The 23,564-nt window shown below is 42.5% G+C and overlaps 1 protein-coding gene across 1 annotated transcript in view; it reads left to right on the top strand.

The window, feature by feature from the left end:
- The window catches only part of MPZL1 (myelin protein zero like 1), a 94,834-nt gene extending 71,590 nt beyond the window's left edge, over positions 1-23,244 (top strand). The window contains exons 4-7 of the mRNA XM_069548383.1: positions 2,689-2,902; positions 3,838-3,970; positions 6,410-6,512; positions 20,704-23,244. Of these exons, the coding sequence (XP_069404484.1) occupies positions 2,689-2,902; positions 3,838-3,970; positions 6,410-6,512; positions 20,704-20,805 (552 nt within the window). The 3' untranslated portion in view covers positions 20,806-23,244. The remainder of the gene's footprint in view (positions 1-2,688; positions 2,903-3,837; positions 3,971-6,409; positions 6,513-20,703) is intronic.
- The last annotated feature ends 320 nt before the right edge of the window (positions 23,245-23,564 follow it).

Consider the following 23,564-nt stretch of genomic DNA (forward strand, 5'->3'; position numbering starts at 1 on the left):
TGCAGGACGCCTGGGTTCAATCCCTGGGTTGAGAAGATCCCCTGGAGAAGGAAATGGCAACCCACTCCAGTATTCTTGTCTGGAGAATTACATGGACAGAGGAGCCTGGTGGGCTACAATCCATGGGGTCACAAAGAGTCAGATATGGCTGAGTGACTGACTTTCACTTTCAAGGAGATGTAGTCTCTTTTTCTGTATGAGTTTATTTTATTTTATTTTATTTTTACCATTTTGTTACTCTTTCTTAGTGGTTTGACCAAATCATTATCAATCATGCAGTTCAGCAAACATATACAGTTCCAGTGATACGCCAAGTGCAGAGAAGCGCAGAGACAAATACAGTTTCAGAGGCATCAGGTGTGATGAGGGAGGGGTTGCAGAGACCCAGCAGTGGGAAAAGGTGTAGTGTAGGTTTTCATTACTGTTTCAGAAATACAGGGCAGGGAATGTCTGTAGATGAGGTAGAGAGGAAGGCAGAGACCAGATGATAGAAAGACTTGCTTGCTAAGCTGAGAGCTTATGGTTTATTTCCTGGTAAAGAAGAGAGGGTGAAGGGCTTGGGCCAGGCAAGATATGATCAGACATGAGAGGCATTAAAATAATAGAAATAGCTTAAGCTTTGAAATCAGAGCTGGCTTTGAATTCTGTCTCTTAAGACCTGTGACCTTGAGTAAGTCACTAAAGTTCTGAGCCTCACTTTGCTCACTTGCAAAATGTCTGGCAGGTGAATCTTACCTTGTAGAGTGGTTATGAGTGTCAGAATGTTATTTTTCATGGTATTTCACATTTCTGTCCATCTTGCAAGCAGAGGCCTTGGCTGCCTTTCTTGTACAGTGACTAGTCTTAGCAGGCTGAGAGGGTATCTCCTTCTGGAGCAGAAGACAGGCTTGCTTACTGTCCACGATAGTAATATGCCTCTCTCTGGGGCAAAGATCAGATGGGCTTACTGCTCATTATAAAAGATTGGGGTTTTCCAAGCTTGGGGCTCCTCAGCTGTGATGCAGAGCCTCTGTGTGCACAGCATCCACCCTAGTCCCTCCATGCTGTCCTTGTGGACTTTGAGGGGCAGGGGCCACAGATAAAAGCATGCGGCTGGCTGTTTGTAAGTAATAGGGTTCTTTGTGTCCAAGTCTTCTAACAGAAGAACAAAGACTTCCTGTGAGTCTTGTGTTTCTGCCAGTATCTGTGAACCTATGGCTGAGTTGCAGAGAGTGTAAAATCTCAGACCCTGCATAGTTCCTGATAAGCATTAGTTTATTTTAAACACAGGGTATATATTTGATAATTTTTTTTTCCAGTAATCATTTAAGCATTATGGAGGATGGATTAGAGGAACTTGAGACCAGTTAAAAGGTCATGTAGTCCAAGATAATGAGGACATAAAATCAGGTAGTATTGGTGGGAATCAAATAGAAGAGAGAAACTTAGGAGATAGAATTGACAGGTTTGGGAGACTAACTGAATGGGAAGAAAGATGAATCAATGATAATTCCAAAATGTATGGTTTGGGAGACTGGCATGCTGCCATCAGTCAAGATGTTGCAGGTAGAAGCAGATTGTAGGAGAAGGTGGCAACGGGAGGGTGGGGACAGCTAAGCCAAAGTAAGCAGGTGGTTGGATTAGGAGTCTAGAGCTCCAGAGAGTACTATGGATGAGAGAGAGATTAAGAAGTTAACAAAATGTAGTAGGAATGGGTGAGATTTCAGCTTCTCTAAAAGATTCTGAAAATGTTGTGTTTGGATTGCTAGTACAGCTCAGTGGTTGACTAATGCTGATTGCCACCCCCAACCCTACAATGTCCCCATCGGTGAATAAGAACAAAGACATCAGGCCTCCAGCAGAGCCGTGTAGATTGGAGCCACATATGAAAATAGATCCCCACCCTCCAGGCCTGGCCTTATTTTCAGGGGACTGGGTTTGAGAAAGTTGCTTTGAGAAATGAGTTCCTTTGCTGAAAGCAGGTCTGCAGGGAGAATGAGACTGCAAAGACACAGGGCTGAAGGCTGAGCCTGCAAAGGTGGATGAGACTGTTTTGGGTTGTCTGGGCTGTGTTCCTTTCACATATCCATGACTTTCCTGTAGGAAACAAATAAGTAAAATGGGGTAACCCACCAGACTAACTGATCTGTGATATTTCGGCTTCTTTTTCTTGCTGCCCTCGTGTATCTTAATGGTAAGCTTTGTAAATTAAGAATGAAACTTTTGGATTCACTGGGCTCAATCATGGTGTCCGTCAGAGCGTTGGCTTTGAAGAATCAGGTGGTCCTGACTTTGAATCTACCACCTGTTAATTATTGTGACCTTGAGCAAATGGCTTCTTTGAGTCTCAATCTCCTTCTTTATAAAAATATGGCTGGTAATTGCTACATCACAGGAGTATTGAGAGGATTAGAGATAGTGTACAAGTTCATTTCTTCAACTGAAAGAGGATTGGGCTCCATGATTTCTAAACCCCTGTCTGGCTTGGGTCCCGTTGCTTAAGATTTGGCATTTCTTTTATCGTCACATCTTGATGATGTGGCATTTCTTTCTGGATGCAGTCTTTTTTCCATGTCCTTCCTCCACAGTCTTGACTGGAGCTCCTCAAATGAAGTCTTTTTTAAAAAGAACCCTTCACTGTATGCCTATACTAGTGTTTAGAACTTCTGCCTTTGAGAATAGCTCATGTATTCTTTTTTCTAATTGCAGTTTTTCCACTACTCCCAAGGGCAAGTGTATGCTGGGAATTATCCACCATTTAAGGACAGAATCAGCTGGGCTGGAGACCTTGACAAGAAAGATGCGTCAATCAACATAGAAAATATGCAGTTTATACACAATGGCACCTACATCTGTGATGTCAAAAACCCTCCGGACATTGTTGCCCAGCCAGGACACATTAGGCTTTATGTTGTAGAGAAAGGTACTTCCTTGAATATTTTTGCATTAGTGATACAGTCCCCTTAAGAGTGATGTTTCAGGATGTGTTTGAAAGGGGTATTTCTGCCTTAGTTATGATCCCTGTGTCCATGGACTGTGGCTCTACGAAACATCCATGGGGGTCAGGGAACTCATTCCAACTGGAGCGTTCAATTTCTCCATCTATATACCTACTGTCCGGAGCATATGGATCAGATTCCAGGAGTATGAATTTTTCATTGTTAGTTAGAACTAAGACCAAATTCATTATAGTTACATGTGGTGGGTAGTGGAAAAGGAGATTAGTATTATTTTAATATTCTGACTTCCCTGGTGGCTCAGACAGTAAAGTGTCTGCCTACAATGCAGGACACCCGGGTTTGATCCCTGGGTTGGGAAGATCCTCTGGAGAAGGCAGTGGCAACCCACTCCAGTGTTCTTGCCTGGAAAATCCCATGGATGGAGGAGCCTGGTGGACTATAGTCCGTGGGGTCGCAAAGAGTCGGACAATGACTCAGCAACTTCACACACACAATATTCTCCAGGAGAAAGTTTTAACATTGGCAGAAACAGTATAGCTGTTTCTTCACCTTTTTTTGGAGAGTAAGCCAGGAAATGCAGGTTCTGGATCTCATTTTGAGACAAAGTCTGCTTTGTTGGAGAATAGATTGAGGTAAATTCACATACCCAGCTTTTCTTTGAATTAGAGCATTGAGAGGGATTTTATATATATATAAATGTGTTGAGTTCTGAAGCTCATTCTTTATCAGGTTAATGTTCATATGTCACCAGTTAGGTATTAGAATATCATAATTTGGATAATAAAAGAGTGTGTGGTAATTGCTAAAGGAAGACACTTGTTTATTAACTTGATATGATTTCATTTCTTCTCTCTATAGCGATGTACCTTAAACATATTTTGTTGTTCTTTCTCTCTAGAGATTTTGCCCGCATTTCCAGTTTGGGTAGTGGTGGGTATAGTTACTGCTGTGGTCCTAGGTCTCACTCTGCTTATCGCCGTGATTCTGGCTGTCCTCTATAGAAGGAGAAACCCTAAACAGGATTACACTGGGTAAGAAGCTCTGCTTTCGAGGGGAAAGTTGGACGGAAGGACTCAAAATTTGTGAAAACTTCTATATGTTGTATGGAAAAAGAATGGTGAAGAATTAGCTGCTGTTAACTTTCATGTCGGAACTGAGCTGTCTCCTTAAAAGGTGTTTTGTGTGGGCGAGCAGGGATCAAGGGACTGCCATTAAACGTGGAATGTGATGCTAATACCTGTTTCAGTTTCTTTCTTAGGTTTGGTGAAGTGGACTGCTCTGTAGTCTGTGCTCTCTGAGTACCTTCCACTCTGAGATTAGTATTATTAAGCCACAGATCTCTTGCTCCAGTATGAGTTTAACTTGATCTCTTGGTAATAATCTTACAAGGCTCTTCTTTTCAATTAGGTAAATGTAATAGTCATAACAATGCCTGGGGAGAGTGTGCTGGTACCTGATGTGATGATGCAGGACTTTTCCTGTTTGTAGTTTTATAAGTAGTTTATGACTTGTTCTTGAATGCATGGCTAGACTCATCCAAGGGGGATAATAAGAGTTGAACACCAAAATATACCAGCAGTAAAGAAAAGTAGACTTTCTTTTTGCTTGTGGCTTCTCAAAGATAACACATTTGAGCAGAGGATGCATGTCTAACTGAAGGACCCTCTCTTTTTGCCACTCCAGCTGGACGGCTAGCCCATATAAGCTCTGTAGAATTTGTGTGGTAAGACTGAGAGTGAGGCTGGGTTTCAGCTGATGGAGCACGGGCTGCATCCCAAGTGCACGAAGGGACTGTGATCTGAGAGGGTTGCATGCCCTGAACTCCTTGGCTGGTGGATGGTAGGACCTCTTTCTTTGGGCTCTGCTGCTTTACTTTTTAGGAGTGCTGTGTTTTAAGGAGTTTGAGTGTTCAAATTCAGATATCACTTGCTTGGAATGTTTCTGTTTGCTGACTGTACTCGCTCCCTTGCATGGTGAGTAATTTATGATGAAATATAACCGGAACATTCGTTTTCAACATGAAACTAATCTGGGTGGTGACATGCCAATCTTAGTTCATGCTTTTGGGTTAATGAAAGCACTGAAAAGTGTGCCTTAGAATCTTGCATGGCGTCATGAATGCTGCTATTCTTCTTACTTGTTTTTTTTCCCTCCTCCCCTGCCTTTTCTACCTTGGTGTGCCAAGATCAGGTCCTGCTTGTCTTCCACTTCTTAAGAAAAGCTGACATAGACGACACACTGGGACTATAACAGGGCTGGGTCTTCTCTTCCACTCCCACTAGACACATGGTAACCAATCACACTGGCTGTTGCTGTTAATACTCCTGTGTGTGTACTCAGCCCATCTCCCTTGTTGACAACTAACCATCTATCTCTGAGCTAACCCAACAGCTATCATGGTTTGTCCACAAATATGTCCTGTGTCTGTATTAGAAACATGTTGAGTGTACCATCCCAATGAAATTGGGTTGTCAGGTTTTATGGTCATCTGAGCATATATGTTCCTCATGTAAGATGCCTGTGTGTGTGTGTTAGTTTTTTTTTAATACTTGAATTGTATTATTACTGAGTTAGACCCTCTTTGTGTTAGAATACTCAAACCATTTTGGTTTGGGCTGTATAGCCTCCTGGTTCAGAGAAAGCACAGTTTGCAGAATGCTTTGTATGATTTGAGCTTAATAACGACACTTTAAGTGATTCTCTCCATACTTCTAAGATTTTTTTAAAATGCATCATAAAGGATTTTAGCTCTGCTGAAAACACATCCCATCAAGGAATCTGTAATGAGTTACCTCTTGGCGTCAATTCTCCCTGGTTTATTTAAGAGATAGGCCTTGCTGTTGAAAACCCCCTGTGCCCCTGAAAAAGTTCAGCCCGTGTGATTTGGCATTCCACAGTTTCTTATGATCCGTGACTTCCTGGATTTTCTTTGGTTTGGTTGCGGAATTGGTGAGGAAACAAACAATGGGGACCCAGGGAATCAAAGGCGTGAGATGAGCCAAGACTACAAGCCTGGATCTGTATCTGTCATTTTGGAAGCACATTCAGAAGAGGTTTGCCTTTGATGATCACAAAAGCGAATTGCTATCAAAAGGTATAGCTTGCTCCTTTAAACCTGTATGCAAAGGAGGATTGATAGCAGGGGAAAAACCCAAAGCAGCCAAAGGGTAAATGTATATTATAGCCAGAATCCCATTCAGCATGTACCATTGTTGTAAACTGGGGCAAGGTGGTCATCCCACACTGGTTTCTTTTCCTCCCCTGGAGTAGCATCACTGGCTTGGAAGAATTAGTGTCAGGGGTAAAAATTAGTTTCAAGAAATGTGATTGTTTTGATACTCATTGTTTTGTTGAGTTTTGTTTTTATATATCTGCTACTTCATCTTGTCATCACTTGCATTTCTATATTTTATGTTTCCATTTTAATTATTTTTTTTTTACATTTGTTCTCCAAATTGCCAACTTATCAGCTGCAATACATCAGAGAATGTGTCACCAGTTAAGCAGGTTTCACAGAAGTCTCCCTCCGACACTGAGGGTCTAGTAAAGAGCCTGCCTTCTGGATCTCACCAGGTAACAGCTGATTGCGGTCTGTCCACTTACCGTGCTCTGCAGTTTGGTGCTGTGCTGTGTTCTGGGATGTGGAAAAGAATAAGCTCTCACTAAAAGAAAGAATAAGCTTTCACTAAGCTGTGAAAGAGTGAAACAGAAAGACAGGGCAAGAGAAGCAGAGAAGAACATAGGGGTTGCTTTAGGAGGAACACAAGAAAGTATGTGGAAAAGAATCTGACTTGAGTAAAGGTTTCCACCAAACCGCCACTAACAGATTGGCTCAAGAAAATTAGGAGATGACTGTCAGATGTAAACACTTCTTCCCTAGTTGCTCAAAGAATTAAAGCTAGTGAACTAGATTCTATATTGAGGTGTACCTTAAGCCATGAAATTCACAGGAGTAAGTTGATTTTGGTATTGATAATAAAACAAAAGTTATTTTGTATGAATTCTTTAGAAGAAATAGAAAGTAAGCAGTTACTTGAATAATTAGTAGGCTTGATGAACAAGGAAAGTCTGGTTTCTCCTTTTTGTAGAAAGTACAGAGAAGAAATAACTTTTATTTGGAACTAGCATGGAATCTAGCATTGTGGTTAGTATCGTGTTTTATTCATGCTGATGTAACTATGATTGTGGCATGGCAGAAATTCCAGAGCTTAGTACTGATTCTGTTCTTCTGGGATAGAAAGTGTTAGAAGGAATGTGGCCAGTTATAACTTTGCTCTGAGGAGGAGGGATTAGGGATGTAGTGGGGTGGGTAGATTTAAGAGGAAGTAAAGAAAAGGATAACAGTGTTTTGTGGAAGAATTACCCCACAGTCTTAGACTGGAGTTGTCATATGTGGTGAGGACACGGAGGCGTTGTGATGTTAAATTATTAAAAGCACAGAGCAGTTAGCAACAGAATTGGGGCTCGAACCTTAGATTTCTAGGCAGCGTATATTCTGTCACAGCATCAGGACCTTACTTATTCCTAGTCTGTCTGTTCATCTCTCTCATTCTTTTTATCTGTGTGTCTTTCTGTCCCTCTCTCTCTCAGTTTACATAGTATGCCTCAGATACCTAATTCACTAATTTGGATTGTGAATAGGAATAAGGTTGTGAATAAAGGCATTAAAGTTACAGGTAGACATTATACCTAAAGAAGCCTTGAAAACTTTTGCTTCTGCCCTTGAAATGCTGTAGAGGGTGTTCTCCTATTGAAAACAAACTGGGGGTAGGGGAAGAAAGAAAGAATTCTCTACACTGGGAAACAGGCTGTTCAGTACCATGATTCCTGAGAGAGGGGAATAAAGGGCAGCCCCGTGATCGTCCTGGCTTCCTCAGGCATCTTCCAGACTGCGGTACTAAGAGCAGACAGAAACGGTTCAGCTGTCCCACTGAGCTGGGGAGGCCAGGGTGGCTAGGATTTACGAGGCACCGCACCAGAGAAGAAGAAAGAGTGTAGAGAGAAGACGCTTTGGGATCTGGAGTGGGTCCCCTTGAGCCTTTGCTAAATACAGATTTGTAGATGCGTGGGCGACACGTCCTGGTGGCCGGAGGAAGAACTGCCTGGAAAGCAGTAGGTTGTACAGTGCTCTGAAACTTACCCAGGACCGGAAATAGTTTGTATTCTCAAACGCAGAGCGGAGAGAGCTCATTATGTTCAGGGTATTGGTTGGAGTTCTCAGAATGGTCACACCTTAGCTGCATAAGATCTTTGTGATGCCATGGACTATAGCCCTCTAGGCTCCTCTGTCCATGGGATTTCCAAGGCAAAAATACTGGAGTAGGGAAAAAAAAAATACTGGAGTGGGTTGTCACTTCCTTCTCCGGGGAATCTTCCCAACCCAGGGATTGAACCCATGTCTCTTGCATTGGCAGCAGATTCTTTACCACTGAGCCATCGGGGTAATGGGACTAAATTAGCACCTTGGTAATAGGGCTAAATCAGTACCAGATTATGGATGCTATGGACCCACCATAAAAAGGAAGCGTTTAAAGAATAAAACTAATCTAAAAGTAATTTAGATGCACACCAACACAAAATCCAGTCTTTACAACAATATAGCAAAATCCAAGCATCTAAAGAAGTATATAGATATATAAAGTATATGTACAAAAAAGTGTATGTGTATATATGTGTGTGTGTGCGTATAGCTGAATCACTTTGCTGTACACTTGAAACTAACACAGTATTGTAAATTAACTATGCTTCAAGTTTTTAAAAAGACAAACACCAAAAAACAAAATCCAACACCTGCCACCGAAAAATTCCCAATATCTGACTGGCTGTGTGTATGTGCTACACCCCTTCAGGCATGTCTGACTCTTTGCAACCCTATGGACTGTAGCCCATCAGGCTTCTCTGTCCATGGGATTCTCTAGGCAGGAATATTGGAGTGGGTTTAGATGACCTCCTCCAGGGGATCTTCCTAATCCAGGGATCAAACCTGCATCTCTTATGACCCCTGCATTGGCAGGTGGGTTCTTTGCCACTAGCACCACCTGGGAAACCTACCCCAATACAGAGGTTTTTGGTGTTTAAAAAAAAAAAAATTCACAATGTCTGACATCAGTCAAAAATTACCAAGCATACAAAGAAGGGGGAATATAAAACATATAGTCAAGAGAAAAGTCAACCAATAGGAGCAAACCCAGAAGTGGCATAGGTCATAGAATTCATAGAATTCGAGGACCTTAAAATAAATATTAGAAACCTTAAAAATAAACTTAAGGTTGTAAGGGAAACCTTAACATAATACGGAGAGAAATGGAAATATAAAAAAAGACCAAAATGGAAGAAACTTCTAGAAATGAAAAAAAACATTGAATGGCATAAATGACAGATTAGACACTATGGAAGAAAAATTCAGTAAACTTGAAGAAGCAATCTAAACTAACCAAAACAAAGCATGAAAGGAATACTGGGAGACATGAACAGAACTACAGTAGTAAGCTAGCAGACAATATTAAGCAACCTGATTGGAGGCTGAGAAGGAAAGGGAAGTAAAAAGAAATTTTAAGAAATAGTAGCCAAACACTTTCCATTCTAGTAGCTGTTTTAAAATTTTTATTTACTCTTTTTTTTTTTTTTGGTTGTGCTGAATCTTTGTTGCTGCACGTGGGCTTTCTCTAGCTGTGGCTGTTTTAAGCAGGGGCTACTCTTTGTTACGGTGCCGGCGCTGCTTAGTCGGCGGCTTCTCTTGTGGGAGAGCACAGGCTGCAGCGCGCATGGGTTTCAGTATTTGCAGCAGGTGGGCTCGCTTGCTCTGCGGCATGTGAAATCTACCCTGACCAGGGCTCGAACTCGTGTTCTCTACATTAGCAGGGGAATTTTTATCCACTGTATCACCAGGCAAGTTTCTCTCTTTGCCATTTTTTCCCTGATATTTATCTTCATATTTCTGAGCAACTTTATTGCTGAATTTAGCCCCTCCCTTCAAGCCCTTCTTCCCAGCATACACTTTCAAGTATATACACGGCCACATGCTTCTTCCCAGTATGGATATGTGGTTAGGTGTTACTTTTCACTGTTACATATACCTGTTTTTGTCACTGTTGTACTGCATACATTTGGTTTTTTGTACAATTTTATTTTGTCATAGAGCTCATCTTTACTTTGGTTTTTATTTGCTTAGTTTTCTAAGTGCTTATCTATTAATGCACTCCATCTCAAAATTCTCCAGGCAAAAAACTCTGAGCACATTCAGACACATCAGATATTCTGTGGGTTTCATTTTGTTCATGGAGACATGCCAGTTGAAATCTTCTGGCTTTGTTGTGCTTCAGGCTGCTATGTAGGAGTCATCCTGGGCCTCCCCTCCCAAGAAATTTTCTTTCTCTTGCTTCTGTTGGACTTCACATCCTCACCTTTTTACTTTATTCCCATAGTGTGGTAGAACATATCCTCCATAACTTCTTGAGAAAGGATGCACAGCAGATACGAATGTTGAGGCTTTGTATGCTAAACAAAATAATGACCTCCAAAAGATGTCCACATTCTAATCCCTGGAACCTGTGGGATATGTTACATTACATGTCAAGATCGTTACCTTACGGATCTTGAGATGGGGAGATTTTCCTGGATTATCCATGTGGGCCAGATGTAATCAGAAGGGTCCTTAGCAGAGGGAAGCAAGAGGGTCCGGGCCAGAGATTTGAAGACTATTCTGGTGGCTTTGAAGATAAAGGAAGGGGTCATAAGCCATGGAATGCAAGCAGCTCCCATAAGCTGGGGAAAGCAAGGAAGCAGATTGTCCCTGGAGCCCCTAGGAGGAAAGCAGCTTTACTGATGCCTTGATTCACCCCAGTGAAACCCATCTCAAACTTTCGACCTCCAAAACTGTAAAATAATATGTTTGTCTTCAGCAGGTCTGAAATTGTTTTTATTCTCCTCCCTCAAGTTTGACTGAGAATCTGGTTGGGTAGGATTCCAGATTGGAAATCATTTTCCTTCAGCATTTTGAGGCATTGCTGATTTTTCTAGCTTCCAACGCCAAGAAGTTGATACTGTCCTGATGCCTCCTCCTTTGTGTAGGGCCAGTTTTATTCTCCTTCCCTTAGAGTCTTTTTTTATCCCTTGTGTTCTGAAATTTTATAAAATTGTGGGATTTTTTCATACATTGTACTGGCTACTCAGTGGACTCTTTCAATCTGGAAGCTATGTCCTTCAGTTAGGATATTGTCTTCCATTATTCTCTGGAAACTTTCCTCCTCCATTTTCTTATTCTCTGTTTTGGAAATTCCTATTACGAATTGGATCATTTCCTAGAGCAGTTCTTTCTTATTTTTTCTGTTTTGCAATTTTCTTCTAGAAAATTTCTACAACTTTATCTTCCAACTTTTATTAAATATTTAATTGCTGTTATCTTCCTCTTAATTTTCAAGAACTATTACTTATTCTCAGATTCTAATAGCGCATACTTGTTTTCATGAATACATTGTCTTATCTCTCTGTATAATTTTTTCTTGTTTTATATGATTTTTTAAAATGTTTTCTTCTGTTATTGTTTCCTTTGAATTCCCTTTTTTCTCTTATAATTTTTGTCATGTTAGAAGCTTTCCTCAAATGCCCAATGATCCTGGGTTGTCTGTTCACAGTGAAGGCGCTCATTAAGTGGACTTAAAAATGAAAGTGTTAGTCGCTCAGTGGTGCCCGACTCTTTCAAGGTCATAGCCTGTAGCCCACCGGGCTCCCCTGTCCGTGGGATCCTCCAGGCAGGAAGACTGGAGTGGCTGCCATTCCTTGGCTGCCCTGTTTCCAGCATCCAGACCCCACCCTGCTGTGCCTGCTGTCCGTGAGTCAGAGCCAGGCTCAGCTCTCTTGTGAGTAAGCTCCTGGGGTTCTGCCCAGTCCTGACTCTGGCATTTTCTGGAGGTTAGTGGGAAGCAGTTCACACACCATCTCAATCTGTACTATCTTTTTTCAGTGTTTGCAGTCGGACCTCAGGTCGGTTTTGAGAGGAGAGCCCCAGTGCTTCCCACAGTTTTGTTCCTGGGTTATTTTCTTTGTGTTCAGTGCAGGTCCCCGAAAGCCTCTTCTCTCTCGTTGTTGTTGTTCAGTTGCCCAGTTATGTCTAACTCTTTGTGACCCCATGAACTGCAGCACGTCAGGCCTCCCTGTCCATCACCATATCCCACAGTTTGCCCAAATTCATGTTCATTGCACTGGTGATGCCATCCAGCCATCTTATCCTCTGATGCCCTCTTCTTCTGCCCTCAGTCTTTCCCAGCATCAGGGACTTTTCCAGTGAGTCATCTGTGTGCATCAGATGACCAAAATACTGGAGCTTCAGCTTCAGCATTAGTCCTTCCAGTGAATATTCAGGGTTGATCTCCCTTAAGATTGACTGGTTTGATCTCCTTGATGTCCAAGTGACTTTCAGGAATCTTCTCCAGCACCACAGTTTGAAGGCATCAATTCTTTGGTGCCTTTTTTATGGTCCAGCTCTCACAACCATATATGACCACTGGAAAGACCATAGCCTTGACTATACAGACCTTTGTCCACAGAGTAATGTCTCTGCTTTTCAACACACTATCTAGGTTTGTTATCGTTTTCCTGCCAAGAAGCAATCATTTTCTGATTTCATGGCTGCAGTCAGCATGTGCAGTGATTTTGGAGCCCAAGAAGAGGAAATCTGTCACTGCTTCCACCTTTTCCCCTTCTATTTGCCATGCAGTAATGAGAAACGCTGGACTGGAAGAAGCACAAGTTGGAATCAAGTTTGCTGGGAGAAATATCAATAACCTCAGATATGCAGATGACACCACCCTTATGGCAGAAAGTGAAGAGGAACTAAGAAGCCTCTTGATGAAAGTGAAAGAGGAGAGTAAAAAGGTTGGCTTAAAGCTCAGCATTCAGAAAACAAAGATCATGGCATCAGGTCCCATCATTTCATGGGAAATAGATGGGGAAACAGTGGAAACAGTGTCAGACTTTTATTTTTTGGGCTCTAAAATCACTGCAGATGGTGACTGCAGCCATGAAATTAAAAGACGCTTACTCCTTGGAAGGAAAGTTATGATCAACCTAGATAGCATATTGAAAAGCAGAGACATGCCTTTGCCAACAAAGGTCCATCTAGTCAAGGCTATGGTTTTTCCAGTGGTCATGTATGGATGTGAGAGTTGGACTGTGAAGAAAGCTGAGTGCCAAAGAATTGATGCTTTTGAACTGTGGTGTTGGAGAAGACTCTTGAGAGTCCCTTGGACTGCAAGGAGATCCAACCAGTCCATTCTGAAGGAGATCAGCCCTGGGATTTCTTCGAAGGAATGATGCTGAAGCTAAAACTCCAGTACTTTGGCCACCTCATGCGAAGAGTGGAGTCAATGGAAAAGACCCTGATGCTGGGAGGGATTGGGGGCAGGAGGAGAAGGGGACGACCGAGGATGAGATGGCTGGATGGCATCACGGACTCGATGGAGTGAGTCTGAGTGAACTCCGGGAGTTGGTGATGGACAGGGAGGCCTCGCGTGCTGCGGTTCATGGGGTCGCAAGGAGTCGGACATGACTGAGCGACTGAACTGAGCTGAACTGAATGGGGCCGGATGCAGTGATCTTAGTGTTTTTAATATTTAGTCTTCAGCCGGCTCTTTCACTCTCCTCCTTCACCCTCATCAAGAGGCTCTCTAGTTCCTCTTACCTTTCTGCCATTAGAGTGGTATCATCCGCATATCTGAGACTGTTGATGTTTCTCCTGCCTATCTTGATCCTGGCTTGTAACTCACCCAGCCTGGCATTTTTCATGATGTGCTCAGTGTTCCGATTAAACAGACAGGGTGACGGCAGACAGCCCTGTTGGACTCCTTTCTCGATCTTGAACCAGTCAGTTGTTCCATAGAGGGTTGAACCAGTCAGTTGTTCCATACAGGGTTCTAACTGTTGCTTCTTGACCTGCATGCAGGCTTCTCACGAGACACGTAAGAAGGTCTGGTACTCCCATCTCTGAGAGCTTTCCACAGTTTGTCATGATCCACACAATCAAAGGCTTTAGCGAAGTTGATGAAACAGAGATAGATGTTTTCTGAAATTCCCTTGCTTTCTCTATAATCCAGTGAATGTTGGCAATTTGATCTCTAGTTTCTCTTCTTTTTCTAAACCCAGCCTGGACATCTGGGAGTTCTTGGTTTGCATAATGCTGAACATGTTGCAAGTCAGGGTTTCTGTTAAGTGACATTACCTGGAGTAGCCTTTGTCTTACTTGGTTATTTTTAATCAAGTAATAATGTATCTTTTATTTTACAGTTGTACAACTTGTTAAGTATATTTTCTGCCTTAACCTGATTCTGAAATTTATAAAGCCTTTGCCAGTCAACATGAGACTTGGAACTGTGATTTCCTTGCAGATTTATCTTCCAGTTCTTGTTTTATTTAGGTTTTCATTCAGTGGTCACCTTAAAACGAGGGCTGCTATCCTGGGGTTAAAACATTTGCTTCAAATACTCCACAGAATTCCTAAGCACCAGAGGGCCTCAGGTGATACTGGTGTGTGCTCTTACTCACCATCACATGGCACCCTCAGTGTGCGTGACAGAAACACCTCTCTGTCTGAGCACCAGAGGAGTTTATAGAGGTTGTTCTCACCAGAATCCTTTTGATATTCTATCTTCCACTTGTTCAGACTGAAGCAGAAAAGGTTTCTGTTTGGAGAAAACTGGCTTGACCTAATATGTTCATCTTATTAGGGAATTTATGAGATTAAATACTTTTTATAAATTGAACGTAACCAAACGTAGCAGTTGTTTTGACAACCTGATCTTTCCATTGTATGTATCACTTCCACACACATCTAAGCGCTCAGCATATATGCAATGTTAGCTGAACGTGGGAAACGCAGGGATGATTATCATCTGGCCTGCCCTACAGAACCTCAGAGGCTCCTGGGTTGTTGGGATCATCTTCAAGCTTTTCCATGATATGGAGAATTTTTTTATGTGTACATCCTAACAAACAACCTTGAGGAAATCTTCATATTTATTAGATAGACATCTTAGTGTATTAAGGGTTAGTCATGTGTTACAAACCAGTATTGACTCTTGGGTCCAGCTAATGGTGTAAACTTGCAGGGAATTATTTTACTTCAGCATTTGTTCCCTTAATCTTTGAAATAATGGGTCAGGGCAAGTTGATGTCTAAACACCTTCTTATTAAATAATGGGTTAGGGCAAGTTGACGTCTAAAGACCTTCTCATTTTTCCTTTGCTAATTATAAGGGTTCATGGTACACTGCGGGCTTCCCTGGTGGCTCAGACAGTAGAGAATCCACCTGCAATACAGGACACCTGGGTTCAATCCCTGGGTTGGGAAGATCCCCTGAGAAGGGACTGGCTACCGGCTCCAGTGTTCTTGCCTGGAGGATTACATGGACAGAGGAGCCTGGGAGGCTTCAGTCCATGGGGTTGCAAAGAGTCAGACACAACTGAGTGGCTAACACACACACATACAAGCAAACACGGCATACTGTGCCTTATGAGGACAGGTTTAGGCAGTCACTGCCCACGTACTGCAGTCAGATGTGTGAAATGGACACGTGACAGGAATATTTGCAAACTATCCCTTAGTACTTTCTTCCAATGGTTCTATCAGGACATGTTCCTTGATCAGCAAAACCTTCCATTTTCTACCTGCAGGCGTCACCTGAGAGTCTAATAGCATTAGTCATTACTATTTGAGTGAATAAATAACTCCATGTTATTTTATCAAAAGAGAAACAATACTAGTGCTCCAGGAAGGAAATTTACAAAAGATGAAAACATAATAGCCAGGCAGGGCATTAATTGTGCTATATTACTCATCTGTCTTTGGCCACTATTTTTGTTATAATTGGAAGATTAGCAACAGAAGACCTGACTAAAAGTTCCTTTAACAGTAAGAGATTTGTTAACTCACAAGCGACCCCAGAGCAGGGTACCTCTGTGTTCGTTAGTTTAGTAATCCAGTAGTGTCCTTAAGGCGCAAGTTCTTTCCATCTTATTCTTTCATCCTCTGGGCACATTGTTCTCAGGCGCCTTCCCTCAACCTCAAAATGACTGCCATGCTTTGAAGCAGCTCATGAAAAAAGGCACTTGTAGGAAGAGCTGAATCTCCTCCCAGGAGGAAGGAGGAGATTTTATTATGAAGGAAAATTACCAGAAGCCCCCCAGCAAACTTCTCCTAGTTCCCTTGGGCAGAGTGGGTCACATGCTGATGCCTCTTGCCAGTCTTGTGCTAGGGGGCAGCAGTTATAACTGACTTTACCCCTGGGGGCAGGAGAGGTGAAACCGAAAGTCACTCAGTCCTGTTTGACTCTTTGCAACCTAATGGACACAGTCCATGGAATTCTCCAGGCAAGAATACTGGAGTGGGTAGCCTTTCCCTTTCCCAGGGGATCTTCCCAAACCCAGAGATTGAACCTAGAGATGAACCTAGGGCTCCCGCATTGCAGGCAGATTCTTTACCAGCTGAGGCACAAGGGAAGGAGGGTGGAGTCAAATTACCTGAGTGAAGGGAGTGAACACCAGAACCAAATTAGGGCTCTTGGACTTGCCTGGTGGTCCAGTGGTTAAGAAACCGCTTTCCAGTACAAGGGACATAGGTTCAATCCCTGGTCCGAGAGGATCCCACATACCACAGAGTGGCTAAGCGCTTGTGCCACAACTACTGAGCCTGCGCTCTTGTGCCCACCAGCTGCGACCACTGGAACCCATGCACCTAAAGGAGCCGCCACAGAGAAAATCCTGCTCCCCGCAGCTATGGAACAGCCCCTGCTCGCTGCAGCTCGAAGAAACCTGCTCGTGGCAATGAAGACTCAGCACAGCCAAAAATAAAGTTGGTTTCCAAATTAATTAAAAAAAAAAAAGGCAGGGGGGACTCTTCCCGCAAACAAAGTGGGAAGTTGGGTTGGGAAGGGTGTCAGGTAGGCACAACTTAAGAGTTTGGAGTATCTTTCTTTGTAAAGCTTAGTTTTGAATGACATTGATTTCAAATAATCTTTGTGTGTATATCTTTGGGACAATTGGTTTTCTAGATTCTTTTCTGGAAACAATGCTTTGTATACAAAAGGCAAGTGGGAATTCCCTAGCGGTCCAGTGGTTAGGATTTCAAGCTTCTGCTGCAGAGGACACAGGTTTGATCCCTGGTTGGGGAACTAAGATCCCACAAACCACATGGCACAGCCAAAGCCAACAGGAGGCAAGTATTTTTGGAGGACAGTGAGTGGGAAAGTTATGTTTGTGTCAACTTTAGTCTATAGATGTGTAAGGTCTCCAGAAGTACAACACGTGTATTGTCTCCTGTAGTTCTCACGGCGGTCCTGTGAGGTAAGTTCCTTCACTATCCCTATTTTACTTGTGAAGAAACCAAGGCTGAGCTAGGTTTAGTCACTTGCTCAAGGTCAGTAGTTACTGCCAGAGCTGGTATTAGACCCAGATCCGTGTGGCTCTTAAGACATAGACTTATCCTGTCCTGCTTATATCCAGTTCTTTTCAACTTTGTTTTGATAATTAGTTTCATTTATGTCAAAGAATGTCACAACACACACTGTTTCACGTCTGTATTTGGTGATGTGAAATAAGTACTGAAAATGTGTTTTGTGAACAGTCAGTGAGCATGTGGTTAAAGCAAATCTGTGTTAGGGTGTCAAGGTGACTCCTCTAATGCCCGAAGGACCAGATTCAGATTCTAAAGGGCTATAGAGGCTATGGAGAGTGTAATTCCTGAATTACACATATTAAGAAATTAATATGTGTTCAGAGATAGGTATCCTTGCTCTTCCATAACCCTTTCTTCCTGGAGTTTCTCCCTACTCTGTCGCCACTGTGTTTTTATATTAGAATAAATTTCATGCAGGTAGTGTCCAGGGATAATTTCATTTCTAACTGGAACTAAAAGAATAAACCTAGGTCAAGCAATTAGTTTTTTGAAACATTTTTAATAGTAAGGATTATTTGTATAATAAATAGTTGAGGAAAATATGTATGTATGGAGTGATTTTTCACTTGGTTGGTGTAATTCTTTGTGGCAGCACCAAAAAAAAAAAAAATAGAGGATGAGGAAAGGTGTCAGGATGTACAGTACAGCTAGGTTAGCATAGGTGTTATTATTGATACTGTTTTAACTCTCAAACACCCCAAAGTGCATGTTTTAGCAATATCGCAGGTACATTTCCAAGTCCTTGGTTCACTGACCCCTCCTGAAGTCCTCAGTGGTCTTAGCCTAAGAAGACCGTTGACTTCTTGTTAAAGTCCTGAGGCGTGTTCCACAGAGACTCAGTGTACCATCAGCTTCCAGATCTCCCTCAGACCAGACCTTAGAGAGCTATTCACAACTGAACTACGTTCACTGGCAGATTCCCAATCCCCCATTCTGGTGAGAATTCCTCCAGATCCATTATTTCATGCACCTTTCATGCACCTACAGTCTGCCAGGGGCTGTTCTAGGCATTTAACAAAGCCGCTGGCTGAAGAGCTCCTAAGGGGGAAAGAGGGAGGACGTTAGGAAGCAATTTGGAGAAACAAACCCATCAGTAGGAAGGGGCTCCTTTTATCCTTCTGTGTTTTCCCAGTTCCTTTTGACAAACTGTTGTGTCCTTGTGCCGTGAAAGACCATGTCTTTCATGAAAGACCTCCCTAGTTTCTTACTATTTACTGACTGATTCAGAGGTTATTCTGTTATTTTCCTTTGTTGCTTTCTCCGTTCTCTCTCTTTCCCACTCACACAGTGTATCGGTTACCTATTGCTAGGTAATAAACCACCGTAGATAATGACTTGAACAACATTTGTTTGTTTAACTTTTTATTTTTTAGAACCACATTTAACTTGCAGCTTTCTGAGATGAATATAGAGGGTTTCAGTTTGATTCAGTATTAGCAGCATGATCTGTTGCGTTACCCATAACAGCCCCGAAAAGTATCACACGCTGACCAAACACAAAGTGTGACCTTGCTTGACTTATTTGATTGGTAACAGTGGTGTACTTTTAATTGTATTTGTATAACAGTGTGTTCATGATAAAAATGATTGCTGTATTTTGAATGCTGTCAGACATTGCTTAAGTTTTAGTTGTAGATATCATCTAATTCTTACAACAGTCTTGAGAGAGATAATACTATTGCTAGTGCCATGTTAGAGATGAAGACAGTAATGCTTGGGGGGTTAAGAACACGCCTGGCGTGAGGCCCCACAGCTGGTGCTCAGCAGTGCTCCTGCCGTGCTCAGGACGTTCAGACTGCAGCTCTGCTGGCGTTCAGATGGGTCTAGCCCTCAGCTGTCACTGTGTAAGTCTTCTTTCAGGAGCACCATTGTATAGCTCGGTTTATCCCTTCTCTGGAAGCTGGAGTGCCTGAACTCCGCAGGATCCCACGCTACGCATTAAGGGATGCTGCCTGTAGGACTCCTAGATGGGAGTGAGGATGTTTATTTTATTTTATTCAGTTATTTCTTATAAAGTAGACTTTATTTCTTAGGGCAGTGTTAAGTCTACAGAAAAATCTAGCAGAAAGTAAAGAGGTCCTATGTACTCCTTCCTCTCCAAAGTTTCCCTGATTGTTAACAACTTGGATGGTTGCGGTACCTTTGTGACGATTGATGAATTAATACAGAGAACTTTCTAATTCACTAAAGTCCACAGTTTGTATTACGGCTCACTCTCTGTGTTGTGCATTTCTGTCATGTATCTACCATTCTAGATTCATATAGAAGTTTCAAGAGTGTTTATTTTAAACCACATGCTTCTGGCTACTGATCTTATGACTTCAAAATTGAAAACTTAAGCACAGTAGTAGACTATTCAAGGAGAGATTCCCTGGATTGGGACAATTGCCTTTGGGTTATATTAAACTTCTTTTTATCTCTAAAGAAGGCTATTTTGTGGTAGTTGCTGTTGTTTACGGTTTTAGAATCTCTGGGTTGGAAGGGACTCTGAGAGTTGTGCAGTACAGCAAGCTGTCTCATACTTGAACCCTTGGTCCTCCCAAGAGTCGACTCGCTCTACCCGAGGCAGCCTTGCCTTGCTGTCCTGGTGGGTCCCTGCCAGCCCTCTTCCTTACTGCTGAGGGTGAGAGGAGGGCCTCTTCTAGTCCATCTAGGGCTTTTCCTTGTAAGTCTGTAGATGTGGCTTTGGGGTTATTTTAAATTTGAAAACAGGAAAAATGTTTACCTGATCTTAGATATCAAAGAAGCAGTATATGGGTTATAGTTAGACTAAAAGAATCATACTAGAAGTAGGCATGTGGAAGAATATAGGAAGTTTTTTTTTTAAGTACCTATTTGTGTAAAATGATCAGTTCAAAATTGATTGTATTTTCGAGTGGCACTGCATATGTTGATTTCTTGTATCATTCTTAAAGTCATGATTTCAGCGGGTCTTGGGTTGGCAGAAGGGTCCATCTTTGTCCTTGAGACTCTGATGCCAGTTACAAGAGTTGAGGAATTCTGTGACAGGTATTTAAGGGTAACTCTTGAGAAGGAATATTATATTGTTATAGATATTTTAAAACAGATACAAAAGTAGACAGAATAGTATAACAAATCTCTGTGTACCGTCTTGAACAGTTACCAAGTATACCCAATCTTGTTTTAAAGTCAGTCCTGGACATACTGTTTCTAGGAAGAATATGTTCCTGAAGACATTCAAAAGGGGGGACTCTTTGCTCTGAAACCCTAACAACATCACATTAATCATCGCTTCTGTCCCTGCACTTCACAAGGCCACCAGGTTTTCCATACCTCTAATTCTGCTTCTCTTCCCCAGGGCCCAGTCATATACGCGCAGCTAGACCACTCTGGCGGACACCACAGCGACAGGATTAACAAGTCAGAGTCTGTGGTGTACGCAGACATTCGGAAAAATTGAGAAGACCGCGATCATACCCTAAGCAATAAGCAAATCCAAACTGGACTCTTGTGCAGAAAATGTGGCCCATAAGTATGTGTGGCCTTGGAAACCAAAACGTGGAGAAGCACATGTCTAGTCATAGAGGGAGAAAAAGATGTGTATAAATGTTCTATTTAATCTTCCTGGTGCAAGGAGCCAGTGTTGCATGATTAAGAGACGGTATGATTCTATGTGTATATAAATTGTCTTGCTGGTTTTGTACTTCCCATCAGGATCATTTACAGTTGAGAAAATTCGGACACATTCCTGTCACCATCGTTTAGATGTGGTTTGCCTTAATGGGGAAAGTAGCAGATCTTTTAGTATTCTGATAGACATGGCCTTTTAATATAAGGGCTTAACCCACCTTTGTGTGTACTGTAGTTGTAGTTGGAGAGTGGAGATGCTATGATGGAAGCATGTTCAGGATGGCCTTTAGCCCAGGGTATATCGCCTATTTGGCAGTTGTTTTTAGAAAGCATCCATTTGCTATGCCACTTGAAGACTATGTGATTTTTGTTGCTATTTTCCTCTCTAAAATACAGGGCAGTTTTCTGCTTTCAGTGTTGTGTAGACTATAAAATTACACCCTGTAGCATATCATCTCAATTTGTGGATTCATCATAGCAAGATTAGCAAAGGATCAGTGCCAGAAGTCATTTCTTTCTAAGTACTTTTACATCCATACCATAATCAATACATAATTGAAATCGAGAACCCGGACTGGCTTGAGGAGTAGTGCTATTTGGAGAGCAAAAGGTATGGTATGTTCTTTGCTGAAGTCCTTCGTGCTTGTAACAAGTCCCCATATAGCTTAAGGAGCAGAATTTCTTTTCTTTTCTAAGTAGCCAGAAATGGAATAATTAGATTGCCAGTCTCTGGTATGGCAGAGCTCTCTCTAGAGAATCATTATAAAGCTTCAGTCATTTTCCAGCAGCCTGGCTCCTATAATAGTAGCTTCAAGGCCTTTGAGGTTAAAGACAGTTAGATCTGTAAAGAATTTTCTTCATTTAAAATTGAAAATACTGATGATATAGTCCCAGAACACATTGGGGTAAGTGGGTGTGACAGGTAATGTTAGTTTTCATCTCATTTAGTTTGAGGTCCCCTAAGAGCTGCTTCCTTTTTTCTTCCTGTCTTGTTCTCTTTGTGAGAGACTTTGAAGGCCAAGCTCTAAGGAAATAAAGAGTAATTTAGATTTGAAGATGTCTAGGAGGTGGTTACACAGAGAAAAAGTGTACGCGCTACAAACAAACTGCCCCATATGTGCAATCTTTTATTTTCTGAGAGACTGCTGTTAATCCCATGGTGCTCCAGCTCCCATTCTGTTGACATATATGTCAGCAGGACTGGGTTTTGTCATCGCACGTGCCTGCCATCTCTGAGCCTGGCGTGTCTGGTCTGTGCTGCACGCTGGAGGAAGGCCTTTTGGCTCTGCTGCCTGTCCCTCCTTTGTGCCCACAGGCCCCATGCGGAAGAGGAATGAAGAACGCTCGCCCTGAGCAGTTCTGCAAAGTCACCAGCTTTGCCTTGTACCCTGGGCTTCTCTAACTCCACGGTGAAAACTCCAGAACCTTTAGGAGACCTTTTTGTGTAGGGGGAGTGGGGGCATTGGGTGGGGGGGGGTATGCGGGTGTTCAGACGTCTGCATTCTTCAGGCCGCCAGGATGAGGACACTCCTGGTGAGCCCTCCCACTGTGAGAATTGTACAGCCATCCAAGATTTCAAGGAATAAGAAAATACGCTGTGGAGAGACCAAGTGTATGCATTGATGTGTGTAATTTTCTTAGTCATTTTTTTTTTTAACGGAGAAAAGAGGATTCTCCTTTTCCTCCTTTCTCAGCAGGTCCAATGAATCTACTACGTATGGAACATTCCTAACACCTCCTGAGAGCAAGAGCCCTATTTTTCTGCATGTTTGTGAAGCTCCCACCCAGAGCACCAGCTATCACTTCTGTTAGCACGGCTGTGAGCCTCCTCTCCCCGCCTCCACCGGGCAAGGGTCCCGGCTTCCCACTCTGGGTCTGTGACTGACTGGCCTGCAGGCAGCTGCTCACACTGGGGTGGAGCACTTCAGGGTTGGGGCTTTTTCTGAAACTCTTCATACCACCTCCTATGGATCTTTTGGCCCTTTCTCCTGGGTCCCAACATCCTCATCCCTGGACACAGATGACAACAGTGGAGCTGCTTCCAGATGGCAGACTGATTCTCAGCTTTTCATGTCTGATTCTCAGCAGAATGAGGCCTCCTAAGACTGCACGTGGTTCTTCTAAGGGGGTACCTGCAAGGGATTACTTGACATTTAAATTTCCTCTCTGTAGTTTTTGAATGGAACTGTATTCAGCCAGGTAAAAACCCCATCATGTTCATTAATTTTTCAGTTGTTTTATGAATATTTTAATACATCTTTTTCAATTACTGGATTGTGTTGTGTGCTCAATTTAGATCAAGTGAAGAAGAGATCAAAGCCCTTTCCTTAATCTCTCTCCAGCCACACAGGCTGCTTCTTCAGAAATGCCCCCCATGTGCCTACCTCAGGCCCTTTGCACCTTCAGCCTAGAATACACGTTCTGCACATTTGTGTGGTTTGCTCCTTCACTTCCTTTAAGTGTCTGCTCACATATCACCTTCTCAGAGAGACCTGTGATATGTAAAAAAGCAACCTCGACCACCCCTGGCTCTCTCTAAACCCTTAACCCTGCTGTTTTTCTCCCTGTCAAACCATACATGTGTTGATC

This window comes from Ovis canadensis, chromosome 1 (assembly GCF_042477335.2).
Source record: "Ovis canadensis isolate MfBH-ARS-UI-01 breed Bighorn chromosome 1, ARS-UI_OviCan_v2, whole genome shotgun sequence".
NCBI lineage: Eukaryota > Metazoa > Chordata > Mammalia > Artiodactyla > Bovidae > Ovis > Ovis canadensis.